Source organism: Chiloscyllium plagiosum, chromosome 10 (assembly GCF_004010195.1).
Source record: "Chiloscyllium plagiosum isolate BGI_BamShark_2017 chromosome 10, ASM401019v2, whole genome shotgun sequence".
In the NCBI taxonomy this organism is placed as follows: Eukaryota; Metazoa; Chordata; class Chondrichthyes; order Orectolobiformes; family Hemiscylliidae; genus Chiloscyllium; species Chiloscyllium plagiosum.
This window is the reverse complement of record NC_057719.1, coordinates 24,323,686-24,339,127: the sequence shown is the minus strand read 5'-3', so window position 1 is coordinate 24,339,127 and position 15,442 is coordinate 24,323,686. Positions and strand designations below refer to the sequence as shown.

General features: G+C 40.2%; 1 protein-coding gene across 2 annotated transcripts in view; it reads left to right on the top strand.

The window, feature by feature from the left end:
- Nucleotides 1-3,712: 3,712 nt before the first annotated feature.
- si:ch1073-416d2.4 (coiled-coil domain-containing protein 42 homolog) overlaps nucleotides 3,713-15,442 on the top strand; it is a 49,171-nt gene continuing 37,441 nt past the window's right edge. Inside the window, exons 1-5 of one of the 2 annotated variants that reach the window (XM_043697178.1) lie at nucleotides 3,713-3,911; nucleotides 3,991-4,168; nucleotides 9,303-9,345; nucleotides 12,347-12,523; nucleotides 12,837-12,994. In XM_043697178.1, coding sequence (XP_043553113.1) covers nucleotides 4,065-4,168; nucleotides 9,303-9,345; nucleotides 12,347-12,523; nucleotides 12,837-12,994 — 482 coding nt within the window. In that variant the 5' untranslated portion in view covers nucleotides 3,713-3,911; nucleotides 3,991-4,064. Of the gene's footprint in view, nucleotides 4,169-9,302; nucleotides 9,346-12,346; nucleotides 12,524-12,836; nucleotides 12,995-15,442 lie in introns of both variants that reach the window. The other variant, XM_043697177.1, reaches the window with a different exon arrangement.

The window sequence follows — 15,442 nt, the reverse complement described above, 5'->3', positions numbered from 1 at the left end:
TGAACATTGGAGCACAGACAGCCTCACACAGGGCACCTCACACCTCAAATGCATTATCTGAGCTGACATGGCCCTATTGTTAAAGTTCACTTGAGAATGTAACTTTAAAAAAGGTTCTGGGATATACATATGAAAGAACTGAAATTAACATGGTCATTCTAAAAGATGACAGACTTAACAAACAATCCAGATCTTTTTCAATATATAATTTTATTGCATCACACTGTAAACTTTTGCTATAAGTTCTGTGTCTTAACGGTTTTATGCTGATGAAGGAGCAGCACTCCAAAAGCTAGTGCTTCCAAATAAACCTGCTGGACTATAACCTGACGTTGTGTAATTTTTAACTAAAATCATAAACATATACATCTCGATCAGGTCTCTCTTCCCAGCCTTCTTTGCTATAAAGAATGTAACTGGGTATTTCCAGCCTCTCTTCACAGGTAAACTGCTCCATCCCAGGGAACATCCTGGTGAATCTCCACTGTATCCCCTCCAGTGCAATTACATCTTTTCTATAGTGTGGCTTCCCAGAACTGTACACAATACTCCCATTGTGCTCTGAACAATATTTTGTGCAGCTCCAATATAATCTCACTGCTCTTAGAATCTGTGCCACAATTGATAACGGCAAGTATCTCATATGCCTCCTTCACCACCTGTTAATCTGCCCTGCTACCTTCAGGGATCTGTGGATAAATAGACAAGATTCCTCTTCCTCTGAGCTTACTAGTGTCCTGCCATTCATTGAATACTTGTTAATTCTTCCAGATTTCAGGGCTAAATTCTAAATGCCACTGATTTGTTGATTTGACCATCCTGTCTATATCTTCCTGTTACCTAAGACCTTCCTCCTCACTATCTGGCCAATCTTTGTGTTATCCGCAAACTTACTTATCATCCCCCTATACATTCTCATCTATATCATTTATATAAATATTATGTGTGTACGTATGGGACCCAGAACTGACCTCTGTGGTATGCCATTAATCACTTGCCTCCAATCACCCTTCCACCACTAAGGAATTTTGGATCGATCTTGCCAACTTATCCTGGATCCCACGTGCTTTTACACTCTTACCATAAATGCTGACCTCTAATTTTCAGTCCCTTTCTTTGCATGATTTAGTTTTTCATCTCTTCTTCATTTCTTTCTTCCTCACATTCCCTTTGACCCTCAAAGGTTAACTACTCTGTTTTTCAATTGCTCCAATCTTCTACCCTATCATTGATCATCCTTTCTTCCTCTTTCACCTCTCACTTGCTCAAAATATTTTTCATAGAGTTCATAGAATCCCTACAGCGTGGAAACAGGCTCTTTGGCCCTCCAAGTCCACATCAACCCTCCGAAGAGTATCCCACCCAAACCCATTTCCCATTACTCTACATTTACCTGTAACCTACACATCCCTGAACACTATGGGCAATTTAGCATGGCCAATTCACCACTTTTAACTTCTCCCAATTCTGCTGAAAGATCATAGATCTAAAACATTAAATGTTTCTCTCTTCACAGATGCTGCCATAACTTGCTGAGTGTTTCTAGCATTTCTGTGTTTTTTTAAAAATTTCAAACTATTTTAGATTTTATCCTATATGGAGTTCATCAGTAATTTATTAATAAAGTATAATTTAGGAGACAATAATATGATGAATTTCACATTGAGTTCAAGTGTGATGTGATGTGAAACTAGAGGATACCTTTGCCAGTGACAGAGATATGACAGGGTTCACACAGTGGTTAGCACTGCAGCCTCACAGCGTCAGGGACCCAGGTTCAATTCTAGCCTTGGGTGACTACCTGTGTGGAGTTTGCATGTTTTCCCCATGTCTGCATAGGTTTCTTCTTGGTGCTGCAGTTTCATCCCACAGTCCAAATATTAGATTATATTAGATTAGATTACATTACAGTGTGGAAACAGGCCCTTCGGCCCAACAAGTCCGACCCGCCGAAGCGAAACCCACCCATACATTACCCCTTACCTAACACTACGGGCAATTTAGCATGGCCAATTCACCTGACCTGCACATCTTTGGACTGTCGGGGGAAACCGGAGCACCCGGAGGAAACCCACACAGACACGGGGAGAACGTGCAAACTCCACACAGTTAGTCGCCTGAGGCGGGAATTGAACCCGGGTCTCCGGCGCTGTGAAGCAGCAGTGCTAACCACTGTGCCACCGTGCCGCCCACGGTTGGCCGTGCTAAATTGCCTTGTAGTGTCCAAGGATATGCAGGCTAGGTGGATTAGCCGAGGTAAACATAGGAATAGGATGGGTGTAGGTAGGATGCTCTTCAGAAGAGTATAGGCTGAAAAGCCTCTGTCTGCACTGTAGGGATTGTATATGAGAGTTAGCAAGCTAACTAAGATAGTTAATGGTAAGTTAATGGTAAATATTTTTAAAAGTAATCATAGATGTCAACGAATATATGCTACTGTCTGTTCATAAATAAAAACTTCATGTGAAATGTGCTCCATCTGTGGCCAATTAAATAGGTCAAGGATTGTGCTATGAAGCAGCTTATAGTATTTCCAAGAATTCGGAGTGTTTTAATACCCGCATGTAATGTTTTACCAAAATATTGGTTAAATTGGAGAGCATTGAAGATGAAAGTAAACTATAACATTTAAAAAGACTGACTGTAAAGATTTCTTTAATATGTAAAAGGGAAGATTAGTAATTTGGTAGAACTTGAATATTGCTGAAAACGGACATATTATGTTGAAGCATTACATCTTTCACTCATCAGGAGAATTCATCAGAAATATCAAAGTAAGTGTAGATAAACACTTTATATTTTGTGAGAAGAAAATGTGGATTCATTAATAAATGCTTATGTCTGGTGTGTTAGGGTGAGTGGCAAGGGTGGGTGGCAAGCAGAATCAGCCCAGTGTGAGATCAGGGGTGATGTAGGGTCAGTGGTGTCAGGGTTTGGGGAGGTTCACTTGGGTGTGGTCAGCGGTGAGTCAGGAGCTCACTTTAAGAGTTACTCAGGAGGCTTTTAATCATCTAACCTTTCCTGCATAACTATTAAGCTTAAGTGAGTTGGAAGCCACCAAATCCTTCAAATTTAAGGAGCTTTTTTGTACAGTTGCAGATATGTGGGAATTGCCTTTGAGAATTTCCAATTGCCTGGTCAGTTCCCATGGAGGCAGTTGTGTCAGGAATTCCAGAAAGTCTCAACAGACAACTCCAATCTGCCCTACTCCAAGACAACTTGGCCATTGGAATATCTGTGCCTGTTGATGTTCAGAGGGATTTCCAGCAATGAGTTCAGGAAGTTAACATACAGTAAAGCATGCAATTGAGGTAAAGTTGACAACTTTGGGTTGTATATAAAGGTTCTCCCCTGAAGGTTCCCCTCTGTTTCCAGTCACCTAGTTTGGCTAACTGTCCGTGTAACAACATTTTCATCCCCTTGCCTGATAGTTTGACAACCAGTCAAAGACTATGAACAACATACATTTCGTTCCTAACCTCTGTGGTCTCCTGACCTGGCTCTTTGGGGTGCAAGCCTGGAAGTTTTGGAGACACCAGAATCCAGGGCAGTCTTGGGGTGTTCTCTACCCTTACTGGGGTGAGCTGTGGCAATTAGAATCGATTGGGAAGGGAACACCAATGGAATTCTACTCCAGCGGCGGTGAGGTGGGGAGAAGGGGCTGGTTTGAAAATCCACAGAATAGAGAAGCTCCGAAATGGAAATATTGCAATGCATTTGTGTTTATGTTGGATCGAAGTCAAGGATGATTTTGTTTGGCTTCTTCCCAGTCTCCGGGTGGTTCCCATAGAGACGGTGTAATGTTTTTGCTTCTCCCTGTCATATGATCCCGGAGCTGCTTCAGGAAGCGGCCAGCGATCGAACTTGCAACTTGTAAAGAGATAGTTTCACAGGCAACCGGTCATTCCCAGGTGATTGGTTTTTTTGGCCAGGATTTTATGTGCACTAACCACAACAACCGTGGCCACTTATTTTTTTTTCTCGCTTCAGGCATTTTCCTAAAACTCTGCTGCGTTTCAGCAGGGGGTTTTCTTTTTTGATCTTTGGAAAATAACCTTGGAATTATGGACGACGGCAAACTGCCCAGCCTGACAGACTATCGGCGATATTCACTTCACTTAAAAAATCCCAAAAGGAACGTCTTCGTCACGCAGCTTGGGGACCAAAGGTAAACTTTTCCTTCTCCCGTACCTTGTGGTGGGTAAGGCCTTTACGCCGTTTGAATTGACTTTTTTAGTCAATTGTTGACCCTCACAGTATTTTTTGGATGGTTAATTGTATGTCCATGACTGCTCATAATATCTTTGCATAATTTCTCTTCTTGTGTAGTTGGTAATTTTGTACCTCTGAACCCAGGTTCCCCATTTTCAGTAGCGGTGCCCTAGCTAGGAGATACCTTAATCAAGGTGGTCATGGCATACATTTAGATATTTAACCAACTTGTTCAGACCTATTTTGACATACTTCTGGAGCAAGTAGATCTTGAATCTGGGTCTTCTGGCTTAGAAGTAGGGACACTACCGTTGCACTGCAGAGGCCCTTAGATAGTACTGCACCCAGGCGATAGAGTGGCATTGCACTCCAGACTCTTTGATGCTGACAAAGGGAAGCTAGAACAGAGGGAGGACATGGCTTACCTGTTAATTGTTGAATAGATCAATTCAAAACTATGTTGTGTTGGTCTTTCTTTCTGCGTTGTGCAGTACCTTCAACTGCTTCAAACTATCGACTTTCTGTAAAAAGATAATCTCGCTTTCAACTGTTCCCTGTGGAACGGGGAACATATTCCGTGCTCTGTTGGAGGAAATTTCTCCTGACTAAAATTGATGACATTCTTCACCGACTCCCCAGTCAGACAGAATACTGCCCCTGTCCGTGCTACTAAACCCCTCTTGATCTTGAAGAGTCTTTTGTTGAAGCTATTCCCCCTCACCCCACTGGAGATTTCTTAATTCTTTTATGGGATGTGAGCGTCACTGGCACAACTGCAGTCTGCTGCTTGTCCTGAACCGACCGTGAGAAAGTGATGGCGAGCCCTGTTTTTCAGCTACTACAGTTATGTAATGCACACACAGTGCTGTTTGGGAAGGAAGTTCTAGGACCTTGATGCAACAGTGATAGTGTAAGAATGATGAAGTATTCCCAGTCAGGATATTATATGGCATGGGAGGGGAGTTTGTAAGTAATGTTGTACCAATTTGGGGAATCCAAAACTAAAGGGCATGTGTTTAAGGTGAGAAGAGAAACATTTAAAAGGAACCTGAGAGGCAACGTTTTCACGCATAGGGTGGTGCATGTATGGAACATGCTGCCAGAGAAAGTGGTGAAGGCTGGTTCAATTACAGCATTTAAAAGGCATCTGGATGGGTACATGAATAGGAAAGGTTAGAGGGATATGGGCCAAATGCTGGTAAATGGAACCAGATTAATTTAGGATATCTGGTCAGCATGGACGAGTTGGACCGAAGGGTCTGTTTCCGTCCTATATAACTCCATGACTGTTATGTGTCTGCTGCTCTTGGATGTGGTGGCCGAAGGGCTGAATGTTTATGGAGGTGAATTGGAATCCAATCGCATGGCTGTCTTGTCTTGGATGATGTTGAGCTTCTTTAGTGTTTTTGGAGCCATGCTTATTCAGGAGAGTGAAGAATCTTGCAACACACTCTTAACCTGTGGTAATGGACTGACTTTGAGCAGAAGGAAATGAGTTTCTCGCCAAAGAAATCCCAACTTTTCCTTGTAGCCTCAGGTTTTAATGCGTGGTCTGGTTCAGTTTCTGATCAGTGGTAATCTCCAACATGTGGATAGTAGGGGAATTCAGCAGCAGTAATTGTCAAGGGAAAATGTGGATGCTGTCTTGATGTGGATGTTTATTGTCAAGGATTTTAAAAAATTCGTTTATGGAATGTAGAAATTATGGGCTGGGCCAGCATTTCTCACTCATCTCTAGTTGGTATGAGAAGGTGGTGAACTACTTTCTTGAACTGCTGTAGTCGATTAGAACATAAAAAGTAGGAGTAGAGGAGATGATTTGGCTAATTGAATCTCCTCTACGATTTGTTGAGATCATGGCTGATCTCATCATCCCGAACTCTATTTTTCTTGTCTTATCCACATAAGAAGGTATGACAATGCCTCTTCTTCCTCAGGCTGCTTAGGAAATTTGCCATGTCCATGAGGACCCTCACCAACTAAAACAGATGTACCACAGAAAGCATTGTACCTAGATGCATAATGGCCTGGTCCGGCAACTGCTCTGCTCAGAACTATAAGAAACTACAGAAGGTTGTGTGCACAGCCCATGCCATCACAGAAGCCAACCTCCCATCCATGGACTCCATTTACACTTCTCATTGCTGCTGAAAGGCTAACAACATCAGCAAAGACCCCTTCCACCCAGTAACCTCTTCCATCAGGCAGAAAATACAGAAGCTTAAACACCATGCACCAACAGCTTCAAGAAGAGGTTCTTCCCTGCTGAATGGAGCTCTCTAATTTCAAATAATATTTGTCTTGCTAATGTTGATCTTGCTTTGTGCACCTCCTCTGCAGGTGTCACCTTGCATGCCTTGCTTCCTCTAAGCACCCTATGACCTGTCTGTCCTTGTTTGCTATGATCTGCTGGCACTGCTCGCAAAACAAAACTTTTCACTGTACCTAGGTACATATGACTACAATAAATCAAATCAAGAGAGAAGAAGATACCCTTGAATTCCATTCTGATTATCTATCTATCTATCTAAGCCTTGACTATACTTAATGAACCAACTTCAACAGCTCTCTGGTAAACAATTCTCCTGAGTCACTACTTTCTGAGAGAAGAAATTCCTCCTCATTTCTGTCTTCGATGGGCACCCGCTAACTCTGAGATTAAGCCTTTTAGTCCTCAAGTCATGTGTGCTAGGAACCAACTCCTCCACATCTATCCTTTCAAGCCCCCTAAGAATCTTATGTTTCAATAAAATTTCCTCTCATTTCCCCGAAACTCCAATGAGTACAAACACAATTTCCTCAATTTATCCTCATAAGAAAATCCCTCCATACCCAGATCGACCTAGGGAACCAAAGGAAAATCAGGGCTGGACTTATATATTTAATGGTAAGTTCCTGGGGAGTGATGCAGAACAAAGAGACCTTGGAGTGCAGGTTTGTAGTTCCTTGAAAGTGGTGATGCAGGTAGACAGGATAGTGAAGAAGGCGTTTCGTATGCATGCCTTTATTGGTCAGTGTATTGAGTTTAGAGGTTGGGATGTCATGTTGCAGCCTTACAGGACATTGATAGGCCACTTTTGGAATATTGCATTCAGTTCTGGTTGCCTTGTGATAGGAAAGATGTTGTTAAATTTGAAAGGGTGCAGAAAATATTTAGAAGGCTGTTGCCAGGGGTGGAGGGTTTGAACTGTAGAGACAGGATGACAGACCTTATAAAGTTTATAAAATCATGAGGGGAATGGATAGGGTGAATAGTCTAGGTTTTTCCCCCAGGGAAGGGGAGTCCAAAACTAGAGGGTAAAGGTTTAAGTGAGAGGAGTAAGATTTAAAAGAGACTTAAGGGGCAACTTTTCATGCAGAGGGTAGTGCATGTATGAATGAACTGTAAGAGGAAGCGGAGGTGGATGGGTATGTGAATAAGAAGGGATTAGAGGAATATGGGCTAATTGCTGGCAAATGGGACTAGATTAATTTCGGACATTTGGTTGGCATAGATGAGTTGGACCGAAGGGTCTGTTTCCATGCATTATGTCTTTATGACTCTATAACCTTCCCAGAACTGCCTCCAATAACAGTATGTGTTTCCTTAGATAAAGGGACCAAAACTGTTCAAAGTATTCTAGCTGTGGTCTGACCAGTGTCTTGTATAGTTTTAGCAAGTCTTCTCTATTTTGATATTCCTTTTCCTTTGAAAAATGTTCCACTATGAAAAATATAGCACAGGAACAGGCCCTTCTGCCCACCAAGCCTGTCCCAATTCCTAAGCCTTATTTAGACCCGCTACTTATTGCTTATATATGGTTTCTAACCCTCTGTTCACCTCCCGTTCATGTGTCTATTTACCATCTGTGCTATCTGCTGAACTTCAATGCTGGCTTTTTTGTGATTCAAGCATGAGTTCCCTCTGTGTTGCGGCTTTCTGCAGTCTTGCCCCTTTTAAATAATATTCATCTCTTCTATTCTTCCTGCCAAAGTGTATCACCTCACGTTTTTCCATCTGCCACATTTTTGCCCAATCACTTTACCTTTCTATGTCTCTCTTTGTGTCATCCTCACCACTTGCCTTCCCATCTATTTTTGTCATCCACAAACTTGGTGATAGTACATTTAGTTATATCATTCAAGTAATGAATATACATCGTAAATAATTATGGAACCAGCACTGATCTGTATGACCCTCCACTAGTTATGGATTTCCATCCTGTAAATGCTCCCTTTATGGCTCTGTTTTCTATTAGTTAGTTAATCCATGCTAATAGACTACCCCAATACTATGGGTTAATCTTGGTATTTAACATGTTAGTTTCCTTGATACTTTTTCTTTCAATGATTTTTATGTTTGTTCCCTCTCCCCTCCCGCAATCCCCCTTAGCCCCTTGATTATTTAGTATTTTGTAATGCTATTTGTGTCCACGTTATTACCCCAGCCTCATTCTGTAAGAGGCCTAGGTTCACTATGATCTTTCTCTTCCTTTTTATACATTTGGAGAAGCCCTTACTGTCTGCTTTTATGTTACTTGCTAGTTTGCCTTCATTTTGTTTTTCCTTTTTTTTTGTTCAACTTTTGTTGGCTTTTAAAACTTTCCCAATCCTCTGATTTACCGCTAATCTTTGCAACATTTTTTTTTCAATTTGATATAGTCCTTAGCATCCCTGGTTTTCTGGGAGAAAGTGAACACCGCAGATGCTGGAGATCAGAGTTGAAGGGTGTGGTGCTGGAAAAGCAGTATCCGAGGAGTAGGGAGAATCAATGTTTCCTGCATAAGCTCTTCATCAGGAATGATGGGGGTGGCCCAAGGGGGCTGAGAGATAAATGGGAGGAGAATGGGGCTGAGGGAAAGGTAGCTGAGAATGCGATAAGTAGATGAAGTTGGGGGTAAAGGTGATAGGTCAGGAGGAGGGCGGAGTGGATAGCTGGGAAAGAAGATGGACAGGTACAAGTGGGTGGTGCCAAGTTGGAAGGTTGGATCTCAGATAAGGTGGGGGGTGGGGAAATGAGGAAACTGGTTTTCTGTCCAGTGTTGAAAGTTAAAATCAACAGCTGTAGTTGTTATCTGTTTTTAATGGCAATGTTTAAATCCTTTCCCCAGGTATGAAAATGAAGATGTTAATTACATTCCAATAATCAGACAGGCAAGTTCTTTCTTTCCACATTATTCTGTGGTTTTGTAAATTGCTCAGCATTTACCCATATGTCACATTGAAAAGATCAATAACGAGTTAGTAAATTACATTAGTCTAACGTTGTTTTCTGCTAATGTAGTGACTTCAAAAAATCTGTAATGATCATGGATATAATTTCCAGTATTTTGCTTTGATTTATGCAGAACAGTTCCCGAACTCAAATTTAAAAAATGTCAACCATCAGGAATGTAGATTAAGGCATCATAGCATTCAAAGGCTCCATTTTCAATTGATTTTCAATTTCTAGATGGAGTCTTAAATAAATAGCTGCAACTCTTGGTGTTGGTTGTTGAAGTTTTATTGTGACCATTTGTATCTTGTCATACATTGATTAACTTTGTTATGAAACTGTAGAGATTAACATGGCGGCTGACTTTAAGTATTCTGTGAAATTTCACGTCTTAAGACCTTGTTTATTATTCAGTATGAAATGTGTTCTCTGTACTACAGAAAATAAATCCACATTTTGCTTTTAAAATAATTAACAGTTTTCTATTGTATATCTATATGATGCTGTACCTTGGGTGTCCACTTATATTCTGTCAGAACTTATGTCCGAAGTTATTCTCAGTTCCTACTGGCTTGCTTCTTTACTTTTCCTTTTCTAGCTGGTAAACTCCTAATCCCAGAATTGGCATCTACTTTCCTTTATTCTAGAATAAGTGGCAAATCTTCTGTCCTCCTTTAAACTGTCAAGAGCTCAGTCTCTTCAATCTGAGTATGGGTTCCCAAATTCTGTGTGGTGAGCAACAATCAGATTATTTCTCCACTTAAGGTGCAAGACTTTATCTTTCGTCCTTGCTTTTAGAATCATAGAATCTACACAGTGTGAAAACAGGCCATTTGGCCTGTTGAGTCTACACCGAAGAACAGCTCACCCAGACCCACCCTATTGCTGTAACCCTGCATTCTCCATATATGCACATCTGGACTGTTGGCAGAATCTGGAGCACCCAGAGGAAACTCATGTAGACATGGGGAGAATGTGCAAACTCTACATAGCTAGTTGCCCGAAGGTGGGATCGAATCCAGGTCCCTGTGAGGCAGCAATGCTAACTACTGAGCCACCCATGTCTCATCTCATTTTATTTTCTCATCCTTGCTTAACTCTCTTGCTCTCTACCTCTGTAATGGTTTTCTATGGCCCTTTCCCTCTCTTGAACCCATCTCCATAGCAACATGAATCACATGAACCCTATTTTCAAGTATACATATTAATTTGCTATCTTCTGGATGCCCCCAACTCCACTTTATCTTGGAATTAAACAGATAGTATGAAGTATAACTGTTTATAAAGCCCCACATTCCTAACATCTCACTGTGAGACTTGGAGACAAAATTACTCCCTACTGTCAGCACACCTGCTCTTACCAGTGCCTATGGTGTGAACATCTTGCACCTTCTGCCGAGTCAGTCAGCCTAGACTCCCTCTGAACCTTTAAAAAGCACATCACCCAGCTGCGGTGTTGAATTTCCAACAGATCACGTGACCCCCTTCTTACCCTTATGTCATCTTAAATTAAAGAGGCAATCCCAAAATGTAACAATCCTATAAATTTTGCATTTTTAACAAATTAGAACTGAATAATGTCAGACAAACAGCTTAAATCTGGAAAAGAAAACAAAGTATGTAACAAGTCAGGCAATATCTGTGGAGAGTATAGCAGAGTTGGAATGGGTTTGTGACCTTCCATCATAACTGACAAAAGTCAGAACTGCAAAAGAACTTTAGGAGGGGAAAAGGGGGAAGTATGGGAATAAGAACAAATTGGAAGGTCTCTGATGTGGCGGAGTGAGTGCAGTAGAGATTAAATGACAAAAGTGTAAAAGTCAAAAAGATAAGTAAAGAAACAATATATGTATCTCAATGAGACACGAATGATGGGATAGACAAATTAAAATGATTAAGAAAGTGGAGAAAAAAACCCTTCAAAAATCACACAAAGCAAATTAAGAGCAGAAGGATGGGCTGATTATTTTTGAATTCATTATTGAGTTCAGATGGTTGTAAGTGCCCAGTCAGACAATGAATTACTTACATTATGTGAGGTTTACATTGAATTTGGAATACTGTAACAGATCAAGGGCTAAAAGTTTCGAGTTGGAACAAGGTAGAAAATTGAAATGACAAGCAGCAAGAAGTTCAAGGCTATGCTTGTGGAATTGTATGGAGGTGTTCCACAAAGCCATCACCATGTCTTTGTTTGGTCTTTCCAATAGAGCGCATCATAAGCAGTGATTACTGTATCTTAAATAGAAAGGCATATAAGTAAGTTGCTATCTCACTTGAAAGTGGTGTTTGGGGCTTTGGATGCTGAGAGAGGAGGAGGTGATGTGGTAGATATTGTGTCTCTGGTCCTCTCTCTAGGCTTGTTGCCTTACCTGCTGAGACCTTCCAGCTCTTTTTATTTCTATTTCAGATTGAAATTTTCAAGGCATTTTGGTTTTTCTTAGATCTGGTACCTGTATGGGTACATGTTGAAAGTAACTTTAGAACAGATTTCTTTAAGACTGTCAAATTTTTCAGTGGAAAATGGCGGGAAAATACCATTACCAAACTGACTTGAACGGCAATAGAAGCTGGGCAGCAATGAGTTAGCCCTCATCCTGGTATCTGTGAGGGTCTGAATCCAAGCCAGACTGATGGAGTGCAAGACTTTTTTTTCTCTTGGTCATATATAAAGGAATCCTTTTGCCACTGAAACTCTTGGCAACAATTGAAAACTTATCTTGGTCTGCCTCCCATCTTTCACCCTCCATAAACTTTGGCTTATTTAAAAATCTATCATTTGTACTCATTTATGCCCCAACCTCTGCTTGTTCATCACTTTCACCTTCACTGATATACATCAATTCTCTGACCTCAAAGTCTCAAATTTAAAATTTTGGCCCTTGTGTTTAGATATTTTCATGGCTTCAGCCTTGCTGTTCAACTTCATTACTGTTTCAGGCAGCCGGTGAGATTCTTGCAAGTGACCGGAAGACACCTCAGGCGACTTTGGTATTGAAGAAGGAAGTAGAAGTTGACCAAGTTAATGCAGAACTTGCAGCTAAAAGGCAAGAGTTCCTTCAACGCATGGAAGCCATTAGCCAGCGGAGGGCAGAATTTGAAAGAAAGGAGCAGGTGGTAAGAAAACATAAAATTTTAGGTTGATTACTAGTTTATGAATTTGAACTTTAAACTTGACTGCTCTGCGAGAACTTTGTTTAGGTCAGCAAGCATTCCTTGTAATCCATTCACCACTTCAGTTGGTTGAGCAAGTGAAATACTAAAATTGTTTATCTCCTGGTATTGTCAGTAGTAAATGAGTATGGCTTTTTAATTTGAAGTCAATTAATCTAATATTTTGTTTTCTACCATTTTAAACACAAAATTATTTTCCCTGCAAATAGATAGTCTCATTAATAATATTTAATATTCTTTCGACTTTCCTCCATAGTTTAGAGAAAGAGCCCTGAAGTTTGACAAATTCCTCAGGGATAATGATGCAAAGAGGTGTCGTGCTATTAAAAAATATCATGTTGAGTTGAAAGAAAATGAAGTGAAAAAGAAGGAGTTACAAGATCTACTTCACCAATTTGAAGAAATGAAAGTCAGGTACACAGCTTGATTGCCCTCTTAAAGCACATTGTAAACATTTCTTTCCAATATTGTTGCTTCGACAGCAAAATCATCTGAACCCTTTCTTAGCATTAACTTAACCTTATATTCACTATAATGATGATCTGAGAAGTAGTTTTAAGTCTTTTGCTGTTGGACGATGAGTGGTGGAAGGACCTTGAATCTTGGAGACTTGCAAAGCGTAAATAATAAACTGCCACAGTAAAAATACTTAAAGATGTAACTTTAAAAATAACTTCCACTCTCCTAATTTATTCACATAATTTTAACATCAGAGGTATATGTTATTGCATTGCAGTGTCCTATATATGCTATTGTTCTATATAATGTATAGCAATACATTGTTTCAAGGAAACTACAAATACAATGGAATGTAGTTTCCCAATTGTGTGCAAGGCAATAACTTAACATGATTTGATTAAAATGAGGTATTGAGTCCTTGTAATAATGTAAGAAATTATATTACAAAGATAAGAATGGACAATGGAAGCTATTTCAGAAACTTGGGTCACGATTCTATAGAAATCCATTATTCTTCTATTACAATATTTAACTGTCTTTGGAATTAATTCACACATTTGCCTACATTACCATGTCTGGAAGATCATTCCATTGTTCACCCTGTATGTGAAGAAGAGCTTTTTGAAAAAAGTCTTGAATTGGCTTTTTGGCAATTTTAACCTGTTCTTGCAAAAATGGATTTCACTTAATGCTCATCAACATTCTCTATTTTACTTACAGTCTTTCTTATCTACATAATATTCCCATTCCTGTGCCGTCTTTCAAGTTCAAAGGATTCCTTTTCTCTAATCTTTCCTTAGACGTTTGCCTCCTGTCTCATGGAGCAAACCATACTGGCTTCTCTGTGTTACCCGCAGGATTCAGATGTTTTTCATGTGCCTCAGTAAGCAACCTAACCAGATCTCAAAGTAGCTTCCTCAGGATGATTTTGCCAGCTATAATAAAAAAAAGTTACAAGTTATAAATGTAATTGTATATTTTGCACTGGAAATGCCAATAATCTGATGACTAATAAGTGGGACAAAAATTCAGAAGGTTCTCTTTTTAGTAGTGGACTAGATTCTTTTTTCAGTTAGAACAATGTAGACGTGTTACTTGGAATATTGTAATGGCCCATAGACATGTGACACATGTGAGGGTCTGCATTTTTCATACTAAAAGGAATGAAAGTCATAATTGAGAGATCGTGTGCTGTTGATTTTTGGTTGAAGGGTCGAACACTAGCTGTTTCTGACTCGTTAAGTGGTAACCAGATCAAAATCTACAGTTTTGTTTCACTTTCCTTCATAAGTATTCAAATCCGCTTCTTGCAAGTTATTTAACACATGTAAAACACAAAGAAATCAGATAAACCGTGGCTGTTCATAGCAACAGAATGAACCACAGTAGGATGTCTGAAGAGATTTTCTTATGTGTCCAATGATGATCAGAAAATTTGCTTTTTGACATTGACGAGCTGGTCAAATGCAATTCTCAAACAATTTTAAAGAAAGATTAAGATGATTAATCCACATTTGTCATGCTCAGTCCATCTTCTTGATCCTGTAGTTTGTAGAAATATTGTCCAGTTGCTGAGTGAGTCGCTGCAACATCTGTTGTCATATAGAGCCAGTGAGAGCAAGAAAGTTTTGAGGTCAGTTCTTATTCTACGCTTTTAGCTGATCTCATTGCCTGGTTAAAGAGGGAAATTGATCAGAGGCTTCCAATCTTAATCACTGTTCCCTGCTGGAATGTATAGGCTAGGTTGTACTGTAGGATTGGGGTAGATTTTGCCATATGGAAATTCACAAGATTAGAGAAAGGCAGAGTGTACTGCAAGCGAAACACTGAAGGAGAAGACTGGAAATGATTACATTTATGGTGCAAAACATATTCTAAAATAATTTGGCAAGAAAAAATACCCAGTGGTGGTGGCTCATTGGTAAGCATTGCTACCTCACAGCACCAGGGATCCTGGGTTTGACTCCACCCTTGGGCGATTGTCTGTGTGGAGTTTGCATATTCTTGCTGTGTCTGCGTGGGTTTCCTCTGGGTGCTCTGGTTTCCTCCCACAATCCAAAGATGCACAGGCTAGCTGGATTGCCCATAGTGCCGAGGGATGCATAAATTAGGTGGATTAGCCTTGGGAAATGCAGGATTATAGGGAATAAGGTTAGGGAGGAAGCATCTGGGTAAAATGCTCTTTGGGAGACTCTGTAGGCTGAATGGCCTACTTCTGCACTGTAGGGATTCTATGAGAAAAGTGATGGGATGAATAGCATGAAAAAAAGTACTTTCTGTTGGAATACTATTAGGAAGCACAGGAAATGTTGATGACAGTGATAGTGAATGGAAAAGTTAATGGCGAGAAGTCAGTAGTAAATATAAAGTAAACACTGAAAAATCTGCAGATGCTGTAAATCA